The 22,202-nt window shown below is 41.7% G+C and overlaps 2 protein-coding genes across 2 annotated transcripts; both read right to left on the minus strand.

Annotated features, from left to right (window-relative positions):
• Window positions 1–3,205: 3,205 nt before the first annotated feature.
• LOC144470104 (uncharacterized) lies at window positions 3,206–5,770 on the minus strand. The gene is made up of 4 exons (XM_078180935.1): window positions 5,631–5,770; window positions 4,718–4,876; window positions 4,204–4,371; window positions 3,206–3,801 (listed from the first exon to the last, which is right to left on the minus strand). The coding sequence occupies exons 1-4, from the start codon at window positions 5,679–5,681 to the stop codon at window positions 3,646–3,648; spliced, it is 534 nt and encodes a 177-aa protein (XP_078037061.1). The 5' UTR covers window positions 5,682–5,770; the 3' UTR covers window positions 3,206–3,645.
• Window positions 5,771–10,615: 4,845 nt separating this feature from the next.
• LOC144478513 (uncharacterized) lies at window positions 10,616–21,793 on the minus strand. Its single transcript, XM_078196489.1, has 10 exons — window positions 21,541–21,793; window positions 18,975–19,197; window positions 18,049–18,577; window positions 15,759–17,598; window positions 14,782–15,485; window positions 12,619–14,455; window positions 12,298–12,396; window positions 12,004–12,218; window positions 11,738–11,779; window positions 10,616–10,936 (listed from the first exon to the last, which is right to left on the minus strand). Exons 1-10 carry the CDS (start codon window positions 21,791–21,793, stop codon window positions 10,616–10,618), a joined length of 6,063 nt encoding a protein of 2,020 aa, XP_078052615.1.
• Between the last annotated feature and the right edge of the window lie 409 nt (window positions 21,794–22,202).

The following is a 22,202-nucleotide window of genomic DNA, read 5'->3' on the forward strand; positions in this document are numbered from 1 at the left end:
TACAACGAGCGCGACAAGTGTTACATGACGTTAATGGTATGCGTGTTGGTCGCAAGCATCAAGATCTGACCGCTGGCCCCGTTTACATCAATACGAGCCGGTGAAAATCATTACAAAGTTAGAAGTCACCTGGAAACCGTCACGCGACTCCAAATCGAACGAACCGCCGCGGCGCGAACCGTCGCGATACAATACCCTGAATAAAATGTCCCTGCAAGTTTCGAAAGGAATTGTTAGCGCGTTTCTAGATTGGACGAGAATAGTTTCGCGTCCCGTTCGCTCGTCCGCTGTCTCCTAGTTTTATTCCCGTAGTTATACAACGTTTGATTCTATCGCGGCACGTGTTACTTCACGGCGAAGTTTGTTTCGTAGCGAAACAATAACCATCGGTTAGTGTAACGGCGATGTTACAGCGATCTTATTCGCTGAATATTTCAATTCGGTGATACGTTTCCGTTCGGCGAATTACGAACATTTCTCTGAGCTTTGAAACATTCGTTGTATACGTTTGTTACATAAATTTGTACATCTACTGTACCTCAGATCGTTTCGTATTTGTTGATGCGAAAGATAATTTGCGTATTCCATTAATTTCGTTATTACTTCACTGACCACGTTTATTCGAATTTAGCGTTGCGACGATTTTCTTAAATGTTTTAAATCAAATATAATCTAACTATCCGTATGAAGGCTATTGCTTCGAGAATCGAACGAATAACAGTCTACTTCATCGCAAAAGTTGCAATTACAAATTGTAGAAATCGAGGAGCAGCCAATTATTGAAATATTAGCGGCGGGCGGCGAAGCGCACGACGGAAGTGGAATTTTCAAATTAGCAGAACTCTTTGTCAAGTCTACTTTAATTTCGCCCGGGAACTTTGGCAACGGTCAGCAATTTTAATTAGCAGTGTACACATCATTTTCCGAGATTAATTAAAGTAGGTGAGCGACAAACACGATTCTCTTTTACTGCGCGGTGAAACAAAAAAGAAAGAAAAAAAAAAGGAAAGGAAAGAAGGTGTCCGCCTCCGGTGATCTCTTTTAATGACCAACCTCTCGCAGAACGTAAATCGATACGCCTCCGTATCAGCCTCGACAGGCATTCATTTAATTAGCCGGCTCCGATGAAAAAGAGTAAGACAAGTGTAAGTAATCCGGTCACGAATACCATAGTCCCACGGCTTCTGACATTTTCCTCCACGCCCGAACAGAATTGTTCGGATAAGGGGGCGCACCGGCTCACGCGTGAACACGCAAACACGCGCGCCTTTTTTCTTTTACACTACCGTCAAAGGGCAAATCTAATCTCACTTGAGCACCATTGTTAAATAAAGTATGCAAGGAATGTTTAAGGATGATTTAAAAGGTATAGTAAAATTTAAAAATTAAAAAATTTCTATAAATTCATTTTATTAGCTTAGTGGAATTTGTAACTTATAATAAAAATTATTGCTTTATTTTATATAACGAATACTAAGAACCATATTCTGAACTTACCATAACCTATGTACTATGCTAATTTTTGTTGATTGAAAAATTAATTAACGTTCCTGAAGTATACAAAATTCCATTAACCTTTAATTTCTGTAAAGGAATTATTTATTTACGATTCACTATATATAGCGTCAGTCATTTAACTGTGACAATTTTTAGCTATTCGTTGCACAAAAAAGTTTTTCAAACAAACGTAATTCTCTTAATAGAAATATGAAGATCAACTTGCGTTTTTGTACCTCAAATTTTCTACTTGGAAATTTTGTTCGCCCCAGGTAGTTCCAACTTCCCCAGTACATGTGCGTATGTACAATGTATGTAGCATTATCTGACGACACGGTCGACTTGATATTTTAGCTGATTCCGATGAAGATAAGGGAAACTATCGGTTCGCAAGGGCGCAGCGGTTAAGGGATGAATAATATGTTTCGGTGCTGCGACTGAATAATGCAGGCAAAATTTCACGGAAGACGCGATTCGGAGTGATAATCCTTGAACTCGGGTAACTATCAAAGGGCACACGGGAAGCCGCGTAAACAGAGAAACGTCGCCGGATGCCTCTCAATCGCACGCCGTCGCTTTGCAAGTCTCTGGTTAATAAACGAAAAGGAAATTTCGGGAATTCGGAGGCGCAATTTGGTTCCCAGATATGCGAAACTCGAACTGGACGCATCGCTGGCGACGTCGTAAATCGTAAGTGGAGAGTTCGCTCTCTCGGCCGTCCCGGGAACCCCTAACTTCTGCATCACGATCTCAGCCGTTCGTAGAATAAAAGACTTAACCCTTTGCACTCGAGTCGTGACTCTGAGACGCCACTAAAATTGTTACGGTACGTTCCGAAATAATGTTTACGTTATAATAAATTAGATTTCAAAAATTATTAAAAGTATAACTGTTGTTGCATGAGTTATAAGATTCAATTTCATATTAAAATATTGTTATATAAAATAGAAATGCTATATGTCAGGAAAATTATTTAAAAATTACAGTTAAAATTACTTCGAGTGCAAAGGGCTAAATTAGTTTGTACATTTGATAGAACAGATTTAATTAAAAGGTAATTTTCTAAAATTCTACAGAATTTTTTGAAAACGTTATACACTTCTGTAATTAAATTTTCGAATGTTTCTACAATTCTTGGATTAATTGCAGTTAAGTTCATTTCAAACGAGTCGAGGAACGTGTCATACGAAGATTGATAAGCATCGATCCAAATGGGCCTAAAGCATCGTCGACTGCGCGACGGACGGAAAATTTCATTTTCCGCGGGATCATACTATTCCGGCAAAGTATCCGTAGGCGAAATAAAAGCTGCAAGTGTTACACGCGACGCGGGGTCACATATTTTCCGCTTGAGTTACACGTACGGTAACGTATAAAAGCAACACGCTCTATATACATATAAAACGTATCAGGCCGTTTTTATTTTCGACCCTTAATACTCAGAAAGGAACTGAAGAAATACGAACGTAACGAAGACATTTTATCTTCACCTGTAAATTTTATTTCAAATCTTTCAGGCGATCTTAACGTCGTATTTTATGGCCGCGTTTCGCATTATCGCGCGAAGTAAAAAATACCTAGTCACTGTATACTACTCTATTAATTTTTATTTTGTGTTTACTCATCCACGGGGGTCGAGTAACTCCGTCCGCGTTTTATGCGACGCCGTGACGACGTTTGTGTCGTTAACGAGTATCGTAATCGATGCTGCGAGGTGAGCGAATTATTTATTGCATAAAATTGGAGATACAGACAAATTCTGGCACATTGTATCGATGAATTGATCGGCGCTAATCGAAGTATCGTAGTAAAAAATACACAATTAAAAGATTCCAATTTGTGAATCTACAATTATAAATTTTATAGGTGAATTTGAAACTAATGCTAGAAAAAGTTGAGATAAAAATTCATGGGAAATTCAAGGTAAATACCTACGTAAGTATATAATCAAAATGTTTAATTTCAAATAGAATTAATTAACGAGATTTTAGTTCTATAGTTCTAATTATTCAGTCATGCACATGTTAATTTATGAAAATAAAAACGACAAAAACAATGACGATTTATATTTGCAAATTCGTATCTATTGCTGAATCACTACATGCATCTACGTTATGATAATTGGAACAGTCGTACGAGTATAAGAAATTATAGTACTGTTAGGTAGATGCCATACTCGACTAGTAGCTCAACATCGTCCAGCAACAACGTAAGATTCAATAAATACTTGCCAGGAGGAAATGAATCTGGCAAACCATCGCTGTTCCCTTCTTCCATTACAAAATGGTCATTTCCGTACACGCCCTGAAAATTGCAATAATAATTAATGTTAACAGCGATGAACAGCAAAATTCAAGTTTGGAGTTTCTTCGTGTTTAAATATATTATTCTCTCCTGTTTTTTCGGAGCTTTTAATTTATTAATCGTCACCGACAATAATTTGGAAATGTTGACATAACCTTGACTATAATTTGGAAATTTTGAAACAACCTCCACGATAATTTGGAAATTTTGATAATCTTGATAATAATTTGGAAATTTTGTGTAACACTCGTTACCAAAAAATACAATGCTCGCCGGATAAATAAATGCTGGATATTCGAGAAATAATGAAAGTTAATGCTCTATTCGTGTTAGTCGATTGTTTTATGTACGAACTCGCGTATTTAACAAGTAATTATGCCGATTGCTCTTGTGTCAGCGTACCGGTTCTGGAGGGCAAGGATCAGATGGCAGGTTCATCGCTTTTAAGATAGGAAATACGATGCTAGTAGTAGGGCCGGATAAGGATTCGCAGACGTTTACGACCAAGCGCACTCCAAAGTCGACTGTATATTCGCCATCCCTTTCCATTCCAAACACGCTGGCCAATGCCTATAAAAATAACACAACAGATACAAACACGACATTTTTGCATAAATACAAATACCAAATCTAAGAAACACTTCTCGATGTCCTAGTAGCCGATGATGACACGTATTATGCAATCGTGCATAGTTTTATGCAAATAACCTACCTGTTGTTACGTAAATTTAAATTTTTATACATCTTTTTGTTACATAATTTTAAATCCATTTCGGCAACGTCATTGAACCTAATTCAGATAGCTAACGATCGAAGTTTTTCAGAAGGTTAAAAATGGAGTGCTTGTGAATTTGTTTACAAAGAGATTTTACAAAGAGTGCCGCAATAATAATTATAGAAACATGATGAAACGTACAATAACACTCTTCATTTTTTTTATGATCTCAATGCTCGTAGACAGACTGGTCCCATACTCGCTATCCTGATCGACGTCCATTAAACAAGAATCCGGTTTGATGTAATCGTCGTTCGAGCGAACACAGCCGCCATCTTCGAAGAGCACCTCGAGATCAGCCTTGTAACAAAAAATGGATGGTTAACATATTCAACTGATAAATATTATTTTCAACCCTTTGCGCTCGAAACCATATTAACTATCTAAAATAATTCTTCCGGCTTACAGTATTTCCATTTTACATAACAAAGTGCATTTTATATTATACGAAATTAATTCTTGCGACTTGTATCAACAATTTCACTTTTAATAATATTTCTAAAACTAAGCTTTGTTGCTGTAAAAATTATTTTGGTACGGGATAGAGCAATTTTAAAGGTGCTCTTCGAGTGCAAAGGGTTAATATTTCGCGCGCAGCGATCGACTCTGATAGAGGAGGATACTATTTAGAGCCTTCGTTTCTCTATTTTCGCAGCTACAATGGCGTAAACTCTCCGCGATGTGAAAATCAAAACGGATCGTTAATGGATAAATTGCGGATAACAATGTGCTATAACCAACGCTTATTAAACGTGAAAATATTGCGTAATAGGCGCATCCGCGTGCAGTAGCATATTCATTTGGAATCTTTTAGAGCAGAATTTTACGTTCAAAAAATTGTATTGTTTCATTACAGAGAACGCAACGGATACCTTGTAACAACGGTTATCGTAAATACGAATTCATTTACCGAATTCTTTTTTGCTAACGAGCTGACTAATTTAACGAACACTTTTGAAAAAAAGAAAAAAATCTTATTATTCGCTTCATTTACGAATACAGTTGCATACCAATTACGATGAGATGCAGCACGCATTAATTAATCAATCCTCACCTGCACCAAGCACAAATACAACGCGAAGTAGATAAAATACGAAACGATCATTGTATCGCGCGGAGCAAATATTGCTTTACGATGTCTTCGCGTGCGATACTGAACATGGCTTCTGACATGGGTTGCTATTTCAGAGGTGCTTTTAATTATTAAACGCAATATCTCCGGGATCGTTGATCTTATCAAATGTCATTGTCGTTTATGAAGGTAAAATTATGACATAATCCGCCTTTTTATACAATGACCTTGCATGCTCGACATAGTTATTGTTTCGCGCTAAACTTTGCGGGTGTTACCAGAAACTGTTTGTTTGATACAAGGAATACGTGAATTATAGCAATTTTCCTATGAAAATTATAGTAGAGGATAATTCTTTAATACTATATAACGCTTCGATTCTAATAACGCGCGATGTTATTGCAGAATAAATAGTGAAATTAATTCGTTACATAAAGGAAGGCGATTTTATGTTAAAGAATATAACACATCTCATGACTAATAATAATTAAACATCGTCATTGTGACTAGCTATGTGCAGGAGAACATTCAATTTACAATTCTGAATAAAAAAAACTTATTTTAAAAGACATTTATTATTAATAGAAATATTGGAGTATTTTTTAGTAGTCATTGTACCGATCGAAATAATTTATTTATAAAAAGTTCTCAGCTTTCGATTTTAATCGTCAGAAAGTTTCCAGCGGATAAAGTATTAATATTTACATCCCTTTATTATAAATTAGCAGAAGACTGGTCTGGAAGATTTCAATGCTTCCTATTACCATCGAATTCTAATGCTTGTTGTACGAGCATCCCCAGACAGTCCCCCCACCCCCCTGTTTCCAGGGGGCGCAGCGAAACGCAGCCGGAAAGCAGAGATTTCCAAAGAAGAAATATTCCGATATCAATGGAGATCGGCTTCTCGGACTGACAGAAGTCAACCGCATTCGGTGACGCTCCTCCTCCTCACGTAACGGTATCAGAAAATAGTACCAAATAGAATAGCTTATCGACCGTTAACATTGGCATGCGCCCAGTTCATCGAAAAGGTGGGCATAACGTGACTTGTTTGCGCTATTTTCGGTTCCTTCGGGGGGGAGGGCGCCCGTTATCGTCCGATGAAAATCGTATCACGCTAGACGAAAAGATGTTATCAGAGCGATGGGTATAGCCCAGCGACGAGGCCCACGACCCGCGCATCGCTTTCTCCGTCGAACGCCGTCGATACTTTAATACGTTCCGCAAATTTTCGAAATATCGTCCAAGATAAAGCGCGTTTCGGCGCGCAACCGCTTAATAATTAATTAATACAACGTTGTATTTTGAAACGCGGCGGTGAAAGCATCGATCACGTTATTCGGGCATGCAACGGTTTATTGCTTACAGCCACCGGTGACGTTAATATTCTAAAATCAATTAAAACCGAATCGTTTTATCAATCATACGAGAATCGTGCGCGCCGCGTAAATTCGGGAACGATCCGATAAACATTTTCAGCAGCGCGCTTATGTCAACTATATGGAGCGATTTGCTTAAAATCAGGTTCAATATCCCCTCCCTGATTGATATTATATTCTATTGTAATTATTACACATGTAATATTCTACGTGTAATTTGACCGGCATCGAGAGACGGGTGCGACGTGAAAAGGAATTTCTTTCAAAGTCACTTTTCATCAAGTTTCGTATCTCGAAGGTGATAATTTCACGCTGCGTTTTTATATTTCGATTCAAAAGTCATTTCAAAGTAATATATAGATATAACGAAAAGAAATATGCGCTCCTATGTAAAGCGTCGAGAACTCCGAAAGAAGTTTATTTTTTATCTCTCTAAGATCGCTATTGGCGGAGACGTCGAGGTGTACGGTTCTCAACGAAACACCCCGTTTCGTTGTAAACGGGAACGCGGCTCGAGAACTATTTCCAAATAATCGTATCCTAAACGATCCGCGATAATTGACTATCGGCTGTTTAACCCGCCCCGTTCATAATGAAACGGGAAACGAACGCGGTAACGGCTTCCGGCTCTCGGCTCTCCTAACATTCGATATTGCGCGCAGCGCGGCCGTAAAAATCCTTCGAGGCCGTAAATTAAGCGGGGGCGCGCAGAAAACGCGCGGCGTCCCGTTCGCCGCCTAAAATTAGCCTCCCTACCCCTCCCCGGGGCCCGTATCATTGGCCTCAAAGTAAACCGCGGTTAATCGCGTTTTCGAATCGATTGTGTAAATCCTGAAGACAATTAATTCCCCGAAAGGTAAACTGGCAAACCGTAATGGTCGCCAACGGGAACTTTCAATAAGCTGACGTCGGTTTTGATAATACGCCCGGCCACGGGGCCAACGCCGCGCGGCACTTTACGAGCTTATTCCAATTCGGGCGCCGATGAACGTACGGCTAAACGGATTCCGTCAATTCATTCACCGCTCGGTCTAGCAGCGCATCGCAATTATGTGTACACTCTTTGTCGGGAAACATCCGGCGCGCGCGGATCGACGGGGGCGGGGCAGGGGGGCAGGGGGGCAGGGGGATGAGGGGGATGAGGGGGTGCCGCGCGCGGATCGTCGCGACACGGGAGAGAACACGGGAAGCCGGCGTACACACAGGCCGCGGACGATTTTGATAAAGTCGTGGGAACGGATGCGGTCCGCTGTACAATTGAATTAATCTCGATCGAACAACACGATCTCTGAAACGAAACAGGAAATCGCGTTGTCGCGCGCGAAATCGAATAAACGTGCGGGCGCGCGCGCGCGCGTTTACGCGCACGCATACCGAGACAGAGAGAGAGAGAGAGGCTATCTGCCATTATTAACCGTTACTGTTTTCCAGAACGTTGCGCGTTATTGGCTCGCCGCGCCGGCATTTTTTCTCCCCCCCTCTCGCCGCTGCGTTAATTAGGGTGTAACCGGTGCGACCGGGCGCAATTACCACGCCAGTTGTAACTCGCGCGATCGCGATCGCGTTCGGATTACCGGCGACACCGTATCGCGGTTTGTTCGAAGTCTGCTTAGCCACCCCCGTGTTAGTCGAGGATTTGGAGGAGATTCGAGCTAATCGATACGGCTGATTAGCCGAAGAAATTTGAACTTTCGCGCCGCGTTTTGAGATGCAGTAAGCAAAGATGACGATCGTGATAATGAAGGTGGTATAGGCTATAATGAGATTATTGATATCGTTTCTCTTGGTCGTTTTAAAACGTGTGTAGTTTCGCTCGTTATGTAATAGGCTTTTGAACGATTGTACAGTATGAAAAAAAGGGTTGAATTATTTTTTTTTAACATATATCAGGATTTTTTTTCAGAGTAAAGTGCAGACAATTCAATTTAGCTCGACTCTATGCAAGGAGTTGACACAAAATATATCTATTTTTATTTAGTATATTTAAATAAATATAGACGCTATTTCATTTGTAATCGAATACATTAATAAATTAATACTGACGTTAAATTGAAATTAAAAAATATTCTCTTTGAATTGCGATGAAATTAAGATAGAATTCTTCACATTATTAAAATTATCGTAAAAGAAATATACGAACTATTTAAATTCCTTTTTAATACTCTTTGTTTCCTCGTAGCTCATTAATTGTCATAATAATTTCTTTCTTAACAATTCGTAGAAATTTATATAATTTCTAAATATTCTAATACGTGACGGACATGTCAGGTTCAAGTTTGGCATAGAAAATATTTGTAGAAAAGATTCGTCATTTTCATTTAAGGAATTAAACAACAATTTTAAAAGAATTTCTTATACTGTATTAATCTAAATGAAACTTGCTTCTATTGATTTCATTTCAAGATGCATCGAAACAAAGACGAATTTTTAAAGAGTTTCGCAATATAATTTTTCCATTAATTATTTTCGTTCTATCATAAAATTGTTACTACTGCCGGTTCGTCGCGCGACGTTTTAAGAACAGCTTTGCGTCCGGCGGTCGGCGCGCCCCTGTTTTACTCGTAGATCCCGTAAATTAGATTTGATGTACCATGGAAAGTTAAAAAATGAAAAAAAAGGGGTAAACAGATTTAATGTCGCCTAACTACTCGCCTGTGTGTTTCATAAAAACGTGTTGGCAAACGTAGGGCACGTTCAGCCCCGGTGCAGCATGTTACATGTCACATGTTCGTTACGGCGGAACCGCGTGTCTTTCCGCTCGCTTTTTACTGCACACGCCGCGATTACCCTGCAACATCCGCGCTGATGGCGGGCAGATTGCCGTACATCAGACACATCTGATCCGAATGTTTCATTCCTTATAAAACAGTCAAGCTGCAAAGAAATTCGATTCGCTGATGAATTGAAACGCGTAAATAATTTCCAAAATTAATTAAATCGTCGAGATGCCGTACAAACGTGATGCAGTAGAATTTGTTCTTCTCGCTACGTGACAATTAAATTTCATTGAAGTTTGAGCAAGTAAATTTTGGATCATAGCGTAAAATGAGAATAAATTAGATTTTCTATTTTTCTATTGTAGAATACCGATAGCCAGTCATGACAGCTGTCAAAATTTTGGCACATAAATCCACATTTTATATCCGTACTTTGCACTTAAAATCATTTTATGATTTATATCCAGAATAATCTTTTTAATCTACAATATTTCTATTTTTTTTTTACTTGACAGTTTTATCAATGGAAACAAGTCTAAGAGTTTAAGTATTTTCATTTGGTTACTTGACAATTTTATGACGGGTTTAAAGACTTAATGAATGCGAATGAATGGCATTGCCAAGCCTGCGATGAAATGCGAAACTCAAAGAAATGAAGCGAATCCGATAATACTGTGACTCTTATTTGGACATATTTACATCGATCTGATTACAATGGGACTGCAACGACAAACGAATATTTCGTAAGGAACGGCACACTGGTGTACGCATTGTAGCTTGTCGGCGGCGTCTCCCTCAACGAATTCATTGTAAGAACTTCTCACTCGTAGTGTCGTGAAGGCGGCATTGAATTAGATTAAAGGAAACCGAATTAAGATGCATCATCCATTCTGGACTGAAGGGTCAAATTACGTCTTCTCTCTAAATTCATTTCGTCGTTGATTCGAATTAGGTTAGCCTGCTCCTGCCGAAGAGCCCGCCTCAGCTCCTGCAGCTTCGATCCCGTCTCCATTTGCTTCTCCGCTATCTGTCTCTGCAGAGCGGCTATCCGCTGATTTAAAATATTGTAATCCGCTCTTAGTGGACTACCCGGCTCGCAGCTAACTGCCCTCGGCTCGTCCTGATTCACCATGTCCGAGGTCAATAGACAGATCTTGTCGTGCAGCTGCGCCAGTTGCGTCAACGTCAACGACTGAAACGAATTAATAACCGGAATTGTAAATCGAGGAAACTGTATACCTAACTTTATAAGCCTAATAGAGTCCCGGTTATAAAAATTATTTTTTATTTCCAACTTCTTTTTTATTTCTTTGTACAAAATTACGACATACTCGGTTTGTACTACGAATTCCGGCCCACCCTGTATATCTAATACACATTTTTTCCGAATTACTTTTACCGAATTGAAAATTAATTCTGCTCTATCACGATACCGTAGAACTTTATTAATTAATAAAGGAAATTATGTTGCTTCGAGGATTCAAGATCTTAAATAATTTTTAATATCATTTTAGTATGCGTATTTGATCTGACTTAGCAAAGCGAATAACAAAGATGCATAGTTATTTCTATTATAAAATAGAGAAATGTAATTGGAGAAATTATTCGAGTAACTTTTAATTCCTAATAATCTAGAAAGACGATAACAGTCGTTAATTTTGAATCATTGAATTTTTATACGCGTTCGAAGACGAGATTAAGATTTAAGACCTCGAATCTGAAAGACTTTATTGATTTTCAGAGGGTGGGATGATTTATTAGAGCATCGAGTTCAGTAATTCATTCAACTGCGTTATTAAACTGGATGTCGCTGTTCACACGTTGCGTAAGAACGTGTACCACAAATGTGGCGGTGTTAACCTGAATCCTGTACAAGTTCAACGATCTATTTATATCTTTTCTCAGTAGATAAAACACCGTATCGTAAATTGCTGTAATAAAGTTAAGCATCGCTTAATTTAACGCGCCAGATAAGATTGCTTTTATTGCTTACGTTAAGCCAGGAATCGGGATCGAACGCTCCTGTTGGTTTCTCCTGTAAAATATTGAACGTTCAATGTTGTCTTAATCAAGAAATTAGTTTTTCAATAATCAAAGATTTACATCGGAATAATATTTTTCCAATTGATTCGATAATTATAATAATATAAATTTTAACGTGTTTATAGTCCACGATATTCCCAAGCAAAATCAATTAATTATTTATCCTGTGCCAAATAATTTCTGCACTTTGAGATCATAATTATATGCCGAACATACCTGAAGTTGCTTCAGGATGCCAGCGATATTCTGAATTTCTTTCTCAGTGTTATAAATATTGTCAGACAAATCCTTCGACTTTTTCAATAAGTCTGCTATTTCCTTTTTCATTTCCGGATCAATGCTCGGGTCGTCGTCCATTTCGTCCGCCATCTTGGGCTCATCTTCGACCTTGCCTTCCAAAAATGTTATGTAATCGCGAACACGTTGCACACCTGCGTCGAATGAATTCAAGTATTTTACGGATTAAGAGATCGAAGTCTACAAAGTTGTTGCTTAATAAACAGTGCGCACCTTCGTTTTGCTTGTCGAGCTTTTTCGTTAACAAATCGTTTGCCCTAATGAAATCGCCGCAATCGTCTGTAAGGCTCCTCAAGGTGATCGTGTCTTGCTCTATATTCGTTGCAGTAATGATGTTTTATTAAAAAATGGTATTTTATTAAAAAACGATATTTTATTAAAAAATGGTATGTTAATGAAAAATGATATTTTAATAAAATTGCTTTAGAAAATAAATAGTCAGAATAAATCCAGTAAGGAAATTCTAATAATTCTAATATAATAACAAACTTTAATGGTAAATAAATTGGAGGATCATCACTCTAATATTCATACCCGAGGATGCTCTTAGTTTCTTGTTCGCGCTCCTCGATAGCCCTAATTCTTTGCGCAACCTATCATTCTCATCCTGGCAGTCTTTCAATTCCCGTTTCAACCTTGCAACTTCGTCCTGGCAGTGACTCAATTGTTCCCTCAATCTTTCAATTTCATTGCTTAAATCATCGTTTTCCTTCTTCAACCTGTCCAATTGATCCTTCAGCGCCGTCGCGGAGTTCTTGTTGTCATCCCTCAATTTCTCAGCCTCGGCCAACAACTTTGAATAATCATTCTTCAAATTATCATTGGCTGCCTGCAGCGCGTCGAGGTCTTTCTTCAGCTTCTCATTCGCGGCATTCGACTTCTCCAAATCGTCTTTCAGCTTGTCATTGATCGCCTTCTGATTTTTCAAATCCTCTTTCAGTTTATCATTCAACGCCTGCGAATCGGCCAGCTCGTCCTTCAATTTCTCATTGATCGCCTTCAGCTTCTCCAAATCGTCCTTCAACTTATCGTGGGCCCCCTTCAAAGCGTCAAGATCCGTTTGCAGCTTGTCGTTCGCTTCCTTAAGCCGCTTCGCCTCGTTTCGAGCCTCGTCGAGCTCGTTTCGCAAATTCTCGTTCTCCTCTTTCAATTTTTGCAATTCCGCCTTTAATCTATCCAGCTCCGACCTGCAATCCGCCAACTGTTTCTTCACCGTTTCGAGCTCCTTCGTCACAGCGTCGAGGTCGGCGACCCTCGCCTTGAGGGCGTCGTTCTCAGCGCGCAGATCGTTCAGCCGGTCCTCAGCATCTTTTAATTTGGCCTTTGTCGCGGCTAATTCCGACGACATCGCCGCGTTCTCCTTCTTCATCGCCTCGTTCTCGGCCTGTAACGCCTGCAGCTGCTGATTTAATTTCGCCACGTCAGACCCCAGTTTCTCGTTTTCCTTGATCAATGCCTCGTTTTCGGCACGGGCTTTGTCCAGCGCCGCCCTCAAAGCGTTCAACTCCTCCTTCAAGGCGGCCAGCTCTTTCCCGGCTGCCTCCGCGGCAGCTTTATGTTTATCAATCTCGTTCATAAGGCGAGAGAGCTCGTCGCGCAGCCGCTGAAGTTCATTGAGCAGCTCTTGCTTCTCGGCCTGCAGATCCCCTAGCTGGGCTTCCAAAGCTTTAGCCCTGGCCTCGGCGTCCGCCAACGACTTGTCCAGCCTGCTCTTCTCGTCTCTCAATCTATCCAAATCGTTCTTTAATTCGTTGAGCTGCTGCTGCAGTTTCCCGTTCTCGGCCTGGCAGTCCTTCAGGTCGGCCTGCAGCTTGTCGACGGCGGCCCTCTGCGAAGCCAAGTCGGACCTGAGCTTATCGAGCTCGCCCCGCTGACCGTCGCCCTCGCCCCTCAGCCTGTTAGCTTCGTTCGCCAACTTGTCCCGATCCTGGTGGAGCGCGTCGTTCTCCGTCCTCAAAGCGTCCGCCTCGGCCTTCAGTTTGTCACGTTCCTCTTGCAGCCTGTTCTTCTCGTTGTTCAACGCGGCCACGTCGGCCTTCAGCTTCTCGTTCGCGTCCCGCAACGCGGCGACTTCCTCCTTGCACCTGTCCACCTCGCTTTTCAGCCCCGCGATCTCTTTCCGTAGATCGTCCACCTCCCCTTTGCACCGCCGGTTCTCATCCCTCAAATTCTCCAACTCCTTCTTCAATGCGTCCAACTCGTTCCTCAGGGCTGCGAGCTCAGCCTCGCACTTGCTTCTACCCGCTTTCTCTGCCTCAACAGCTTTCTTCAGCTGCTCGACCTCCGCAGTTAAATCCGCGATCTTCCTCTCCAGTTCGGCCTTCTCCGCTTGCAGCCGATTACACAGTGCCTGGCATGCCTCCTTCGCAGCCTGGTGAAGGAAAAAGGATAAACCTGGCCTTTGATCACCCCGCGGATTTTAACGATCTCGAACGTTTCTATAAAACATTCTGCGTAATATTTTATTTAGCATAAAATGAAGAATAATTTTTCTAAGCTGCTCCTAATAATGTAATTTCAGCACACCAAATTACTTGTTATTCTCTGAAATAGATTGAGTAACTAGGAAACTATTTGACAATGATTTGTTTAAAACATAAAAATAATAGAATAGGCCGAAGAAAAATGTAAACTAAAATGGATAAGAATTACTTAAAAATTAACGAAACGGTAAAAATTTCCATCGATTTCATTTACCTTGCATTCGTTCAAGGCGTTCAACGCATTCTCCAGGTCAGCCTTCAGTTTGTCCACCTCCATCTTGATCTTACAGTGCTCTAATTTCCAATATTCGAGATCCTCCTCCAATTTAGCGATCTGCGCCCTCAAATTAGCAATCTCCTTGTTCAAAGAGTCGATCTCCGCTCTCAAATCCGCGAGCTCCGCTCTCGTGCTATTCAATTCTTCTTGCGCGTCCCGCAACTTTGATTGCAGTCCTTGATTCTCCTCGGTCAAAGCCGCATTCTTCGCCCTGGCCTCGTCGAGCGCTTTGCTCAGCTCCTGCACCTTGCTGTTTAAAATCATCAAGTCGTTTTTCATGATTTCGTTGGTCTTCCTTTCCGCGTCAAGTCTCGCTCTCAAATCATCCGCTTCCGCTTGCAAAGCGTTCAGAGCGTTTTGTAGTCTACTATGCTCGTCACGGAGCTTGTTCAATTCGTCATTCAAGCTGTCTCTTTCCTTTCGCAATCGTTCGAGTTCGGCTTTCAACTCGTCGCATTCCCGTTTGCACGCGTCCGCGTCGCTCTTCAGCCTATCGTTCTCGGCCTGCGAGCGAGCCAGCTCGTCCTTCAGCTGGGCCAACTCGTCCTTCAACTTCTCGTTCTCATTGTTCGCGTCGTCCAATTGTTTCTTCAGCTGATCCCTTTCCCTCTGCAAAGCGGCGTGTTCATCCTTCAATTTACCTAATTCCGCCGTCAACGCGTCCTTCTCCCTTTTAAGTCGGTCGACCTCGTCGTCCAACGAATCTTTCTCTTTTCTCAGTCGCTCGAATTCGGCCTTCAGCTTCTCGTAATCATCTCTGCACACTTCCCCGTCCGTTCTCAGCCTCTCGTTCTCGTTGTTCAACCGCTCCAACTCTTTCCGCAGCCTCTCGATCTCGTCGTTCGCATCGTCCAATTGTTTCTTCAGCGGATCCCACTCCTTCTGCAAAGCAGAGTGTTCATCCTTCAATTTACCTAATTCCGCCGCCAACGCGTCCTTCTCCCGCTTAAGCCGTTCGAGCTCGTCGTTCAACGAATCTTTCTCTTTCCTCAGTTGCTCGAGTTCGGCTTTCAGCTTATCGTAATCATCTCTGCACACTTCCCCGTCCGTCCTCAGCCTCTCGTTCTCGTCCCTCAACCGCTCCAACTCTTCCTTCAGCCTCTCGATCTCGTCGTTCGCGTCGTCCAATTGTTTCTTGAACCGATCCCTCTCGTTCTGCAACGCGGAACGTTCATCTTTCAGCTTGTCTAATTCCGCCGCCAACGCGTCCTTTTCCCGCCGGATGCGATCGAGTTCGTCGCTCAACGCGGCCTCTCTCCGTTTCCCGGCATCTATTTCCTCGCGGAGCTTCTCCGCCTCGTCCCTCAGACGGTCCAGCTCGGCCTGGAGCGCGTCCTTTTCACCAGCCAGTCGATCCAAATTTTGTTTAAGCGCCCCGTTCTCCTCCTTCAGCTTATTCAGCTCGTTGGTCGCGTCGTCCAATTCCGCGTTGACCCGCCGCAGATCGTTCCGCAACGAGTCCCCGTCCGCCTTGCATTGATCAAGCTCCGCTCTGAGAGCCTGGTCCCTCGCCTTAAGCTCGGCATTTTCGGCTTTTAGTTTCTCCATCTCGTCCACGCACTTGTCCAGCCCGTCCCTCAAAGAGTCCATCTCCGCTTTCAGCTGATCGATCGTGCTCTTGGCCTTCGCCAATTCTCCCTTCAGCCGTTCCAGCTCTGCCAACAGATCGGCATTCTCTGCTTTCATTTTATCCAGCTCTCTGATCGCGTCATCCAATTTGCGTTCCAACTCCAAATTCTTGGCTTTCATTTCAGCGTTCTCGCCGGCCAGACGGTCCTTCTCCACTTGCAGATCATCCAGCCGCGACTCCAGCTCGTCGATTCTAGCCTTCGCGCCTCCCTCCGCGGCCTTCAACGCGTCCCCGTCGGCTCTCAGCCTCTCCGCCTCGTTTCTCGCGTTGTCAAGGTCGTTCCTCAACGCCGACACGTCTAGTTTCAGCGCGTCGTTCTCCAGCTGCGCTGCCTCCAAGCTCTTCTGCAGATCTTGGTTCGCCTTGTTCAGTTTGTCCAGCTCCGCGGCCATGTTGCTTAGCTCCGCTTTGTAGCCGTCGTTCTCCCTCCTTAATTTATTATTCTCCTCGTCCGCCGCGTCCAGCCGATCTTTCAGATCCGAGTTCTCGTTCCGCAGTCCCTCGATCTCGTTCCTCGCGGCTTCCAGCTCTCTCTGCAAAGCTTCCTTGGCCGCCCTCTCGTCCGCCAATTGGCCAGTCAACGCGTTAACCCGCTCCCTCGTCTCGTCCAACTCCTTCAACAGTTTCTCCTTGTCATTCTGCAGGGCGTCCACCTCCGCCTGGAGGTCCGCTATCGCCGCCTTCGCGGACGCGAGTTCGTTTCGCAACGTCCCCAACTCGTCCTCGGCTAGCTGCAATTTCTTCGCAAGCTGATCCCTTTCCGCGCAGCACTTCTCCAGCTCCGCGATCCGCTTGTTACGCTCGTCGACCTCGCCCTGAAGATTCCCTAGTTGCGACATCAGGTCGTCGATCTCCTTTCTCAAGCCGTCGATCACCCGCGCCGCCTCTTGCTCCTTCTCCGCCATCTCCTGCTCCAGCTTGTTCTTGTACTCCAGGATCTCGATTATTTGATCGTTCCTCTCTTCCAGCAACTTTCGCAATTTCGCCACCTCGTCTATCAGCGAGTCCCTCTCGACCTCGAGTTCGGATATGCGAGGCTTCAGCATGTCCAGCTCCGATCGTAGTTTGCTTAGACCCAACAGGTCTATCTCCGATTGTCTCATTTCGTTCAGGAGGTCCCTCATCTGAAATTCATTAGTTAACTGCGTTAGTAAATTCAAGCATTTATTCTGCTTGGAGTATCCGCCTAATTGTTTTGCTAATGGATTTAAAAATGTTTTATTTACTGTAGCGACGATTATGCATTTGACGTTACTATATATAGTTTTTAAAGCAATAGATACCTTTCGTGATTAATAAAATAGATGGAGGAAAATAGAAAGAAAATAGGCAAAATAAGTATCATTTGATGTCAAGGTTATGTCATTTTTGAAGCAACAATTACCTTTCGCGATTAATAAAATAAATGAAATAAAATAGAAAGAAAATAGATAAAGTAAATATCATTTGTTAGTAGATTTTATCGACCTTGTAATAATAGAATTTACAGGCAAATAATGAAGTCAGCAAACTTTAAGTTATTACTAAGTTAATTATAAAATGATTACTTTCGCTTACGGGTCACATTGCAATACCTTGTCATCCCTTTTGCCGAGTTCCGCCTTCATAGCCGCGATCTCGGCCAACAGATCCTTCTCGTCCACCCTGCCTTCTAATTCTTTCCTCAGCGCCTCGATAATCTTGTCTTTCTCGTCAAGCTGCTGTTTCAATTCGGAAACAGCGTGCTCGCAGTCCCGTAGCTTCTGCAGCAGCTCGGAGACGTCTATGTATTCAGGAACCGTCGTTGTTTCGGCCGTTCTCAGCATCTCCGTCGGCGGTTCTTCCCTCGGCTGCTTTTTCTCGAGCTCCGCCAATTGACGACGTAATTCGTCCAGCTGCGCCAGAAGCTGTTCATTTTCCAGACGCAGGTCGTCGCAGCTCTTCGAGAGATCCACCAGGGTCTCGATCGATCTCTCCACGACCTTCGAGACTTGCTGGTCCGCCGTTTGACCTCCTTTCATCAGTTCGCGGAGCTTCGCCCTCAGGCGATATATCGCTGGACAGCTCACGTCCTCCTCGGTCTGCGCGAGTTTTAATTTCAAGTGCGATATCACGTCCCTTAATCTGTCGACGGAAACGAGATTTTTTGGTTTCTTAATTTTTTTTTTCGTTGGCCGACGCGACTGACTCCGCCGCGTTGCGAGAATGGGTAATTCCCTCCATACTTTCGAGATTAAATAAACATTGCTGTAGTAATTTAAGATCGTTAAAGAACCGACGAAGTTTAGAAACTGAACTCTCTTTAAATAAATTTCTAGACAGATTTTTCTACGTTTTTATCGTCGTATCGAGTGTGAATTTTTCTTTTAAAATTATCGAAATTATCGATGTTTCTTCTGAAGTGATACAGACATTGCATCGTCCGTGAACAAAAATTTAAAACAGTGAACTATCGGGGCAATTACATCGTCCACGGTCGCAACGCAACAGAACTCGAATAAAGAACCCCGGCGACAAATACTCTTTCTTTTCGAGGGCGAACCGCTCCCGTAGAACTCTCATCTTCTCCCTGATATAGTGTACCGATGCACAGGGATCGTCCCCGTAATCTCGTTCGGCGAGGGTTTCTTCCAGATCCCTCACTTTATCTTCGAGCGCCGCGTTTGCATTTTGCAGCCATTCGATTTCTTCCCGGGACTGCACGAGCAGCGGATCAGGCTTCAATATCTCATCCGCATTTACACCTACACAAAAACATCTAATCTTTAGAAACACTCGGTATGGTGCACGCGTAAGATACTGATCGCGGAGAGCACTCTGAATTTCAAAGTAATGCATCCCCTCCCCCCGAACCCCTTTCCGCCGAAACAACAGCACTGTGTCAAGCGTTTTAAAGGGGAATTTCCCTTTTTCGTCGGAAATATCGATTCGATTCCGCGAGAATCCCCGTGTAACCCGATTCCGCGACGCTGTCTCTGTGAAACTTCAACATGGAATTCATAATGTTCTCCATCCTTGACAACGCGATATCGTTAATTATAGCAATCGCGACGCGTGTGGGCAATATGTTAACATTATTGGTAAAATTGTTAAGTATGTAATTACTTTCCAATCGAACTGTCTCAAGTGCTAATATTATAATATAATAATAATATAATGTTAATATAGTTTAATATCTATATAATATAATAGTTATAATATAATATAATGTTAATATAGTTTAATGTATTATTATGTATATTATTTAACGCAGCTAAGTGAGAATAACTTTATTGATTTCTAGGCCAATCATATTCGAGTAGTGTCGTTAACAGAGACAAATTGTTAATGGGACGAGAATGTATCGCCGTACCAGGAGCATTAAAATTGAAATGATTCCCATCTTGGCCCGCGCTTGCCTTGCCACGTACATTTTAAGTAGACTGTTAACGAACGAGAACGTGGAATATTTGGGCACCGAGTGGCAGATAACGGAATATCGATTATCCACATTCCTGATTACCCGCATGATTCCATAAGTCACGATTATCGGAATTATAGAGTCCAGGAATTCCCAAGCAGAAACCTGCGAGCAATCCTTTTTTTTTTTTTAATTTATTTCATTGCGCGTCGATCGATGCTTGGCAATTCTTTCGCTTATTCCGAGAAACTAACTGTACTTTGTTAAATAAGTAACACGTTGTTACTCGATTAGTGTATCAATTGACGCGTTCACGTGCACTTTTCTGAATATAGATTGTTATACCGCGCAGCGTACATTTCGACGATAAAACTGTTAATTAACAATCGAGCAGTATTAAAATACGCAATTTAATCGTCAAAAGTTATGCATGTTTAAGCACATCAATTTTAAATATATTTCTAGAGCACGCTTTATGAACATTTAATCGACGTTTCGATCGTCCGTTGAATTTTCTATGGACATTCCTGATTGTTTAATATAATCCTAGAACAGAGGATTCGATCTCGCGAATTCGACTTTATAAATTTAATCAACGTTTCGGTCGTCCGTTGGATTTTATACGGATATTCCTGATCGTTCGAAATAATCTTAAGAAAGAAGATTCAATTTTTTCAATTCTGCGAAGGTAAACAGATCCTTTGTTAAACAGCTATTATCCCTTGTTAGAGATTCTTCATTAGTTCAAACGGTTAAGAAATTTCTCTGGACGGATCCGCGGCTCAATTTTGCTGCATCTACAGCCAGCTGTTTACTAAAAAAGAAAAGCCCCGATCTAAATCCGATTTTAATAAAGCTTTGCGGGATGATGGGCGTATTCGACTATACACAGAACAATCTTCCTGCTTTACAGAAGGTAGAGTGCTTTGCATACTCATTATAAAATATGAATAAAGTCGCGTCGCGGTGCATAAATTATTTTAAACTCCTCTAATTGGTACATATTTAGCATTCATAAAACGAAACGTATTTCATTTTATTGACGAGAAAATCTGTTTCAAGTCGTTAATGACAAATTTATTACTTCCATGATCGAAAGTATAGTCGTCAAGCTACTATTGAAACAAAACTCTGTTCAGATTTATTTCAATCGAATGGCAATCGAATAATAATCAAATTCAATTGAATACTAATTATAGTACTATATAATAGGTAGTTATAACTACAATAGTTAATTATATAGCATTAGCTATATAGTAGCTATATAATATTAGTTATAACTATAATAGTTAGCTATATAATATTAGCTATAGAATAGCTATATAATATTAGTTATAACTGTAACAGTAGTTATAGAACTATATATTAGTTCTCTGTTTAGGGTACACTACCAAAGCACAAATATTCCTCAAAAAAGTATTGGTATCGTCGAATGCAAACTGATGCTACCGAAACATGTGTATGACAGTGTAAACCATTCGACTCCGTTGCCCATTTAGAAATATTAATTGCTTCGCGTGCGGTCGTACGTTTCGATTGAACTAGACTGGCCCAGAAAGGGGCGGCGGAAGAAAACGCGCGAGCGCGCGCGCGCGTATCTGTCGGTTCTGAATTCCAATTAATCAATTTAGCGCGAACCAAGTGACTAGAAAGCAGAAAGTCGGTACGAAATATCATACATCGATACCGAATGACTGCAGGGCTTGTTTCAAAGACCTATTTTCGCTTTCGAACTGAAGTCGTTCCATTCGCCATTTCTTCATCTGACACTTCATTACGGCGAGTTTCCTCAGGGCAAACGAGAGATCGTAAATCTCCGATTCTTTCGAATTGTCGCTGAAGGGGTCGTAATTGCAGCTACAACGCGGCTCATTCGGCGGATTAATTGATTCGGACGAATACGATGACTCGCATCCGCAAGGGCAGCCCTGGTTCTCCATCGCGTTCAGCGATCTGTTAACATGCCAATAAAATGTTCCATAAAATAATCATTCACGTTCGCATCGCTTTATGGTTCGACGATCGTGAAACCATCGCGTTCGACTTACGACACTATTGCGACTGCTTAATACATTATTACACATTTTTTATATCAACAAACCATGATTTTTAAAGTATAATTTTCAATTTTAATCGTACGAAGCTTTTTACGGTGTCCTTTTTACCATTTTCTTGTCATTGTTACACATATTCCTGTATTTTGTAACAATAGGATGAAAATTGTAAATTCGTTCGACTCGTTTTGTGCTCAGAGATGGGGTCAGTAAATCAGCACAAAACCGCGACGAAGATATACAATTTCGAGTGGAATATTATAATTAGTTCCGCAACCTATCAAATGTTCTTAAG

This window comes from Augochlora pura, chromosome 1, assembly GCF_028453695.1.
Source record: "Augochlora pura isolate Apur16 chromosome 1, APUR_v2.2.1, whole genome shotgun sequence".
Taxonomy (NCBI): domain Eukaryota; kingdom Metazoa; phylum Arthropoda; class Insecta; order Hymenoptera; family Halictidae; genus Augochlora; species Augochlora pura.

What these genes read in the sequence shown, in the direction of transcription:
- LOC144470104 (XM_078180935.1), bottom strand. Translation starts at nt 5,681, where the DNA reads ATGATCGTTTCGTATTTTATCTACTTCGCGTTGTATTTGTGCTTGGTG. An exon ending in TGTATTTGTGCTTGGTGCAG is followed by an intron (nt 4,877 to 5,630) that starts GTGAGGATTGAT and finishes TTTTGTTACAAG; the next exon opens with GCTGATCTCGAGGTGCTCTT. An exon ending in ATCCTTGCCCTCCAGAACCG is followed by an intron (nt 3,802 to 4,203) that starts GTACGCTGACAC and finishes TGCAATTTTCAG; the next exon opens with GGCGTGTACGGAAATGACCA.
- LOC144478513 (XM_078196489.1), bottom strand. Translation starts at nt 21,793, where the DNA reads ATGGAGAACCAGGGCTGCCCTTGCGGATGCGAGTCATCGTATTCGTCC. An exon ending in ACAAGCCCTGCAGTCATTCG is followed by an intron (nt 19,198 to 21,540) that starts GTATCGATGTAT and finishes GTTTTTGTGTAG; the next exon opens with GTGTAAATGCGGATGAGATA. An exon ending in TCGGCAAAAGGGATGACAAG is followed by an intron (nt 17,599 to 18,048) that starts GTATTGCAATGT and finishes AATGAATTTCAG; the next exon opens with ATGAGGGACCTCCTGAACGA.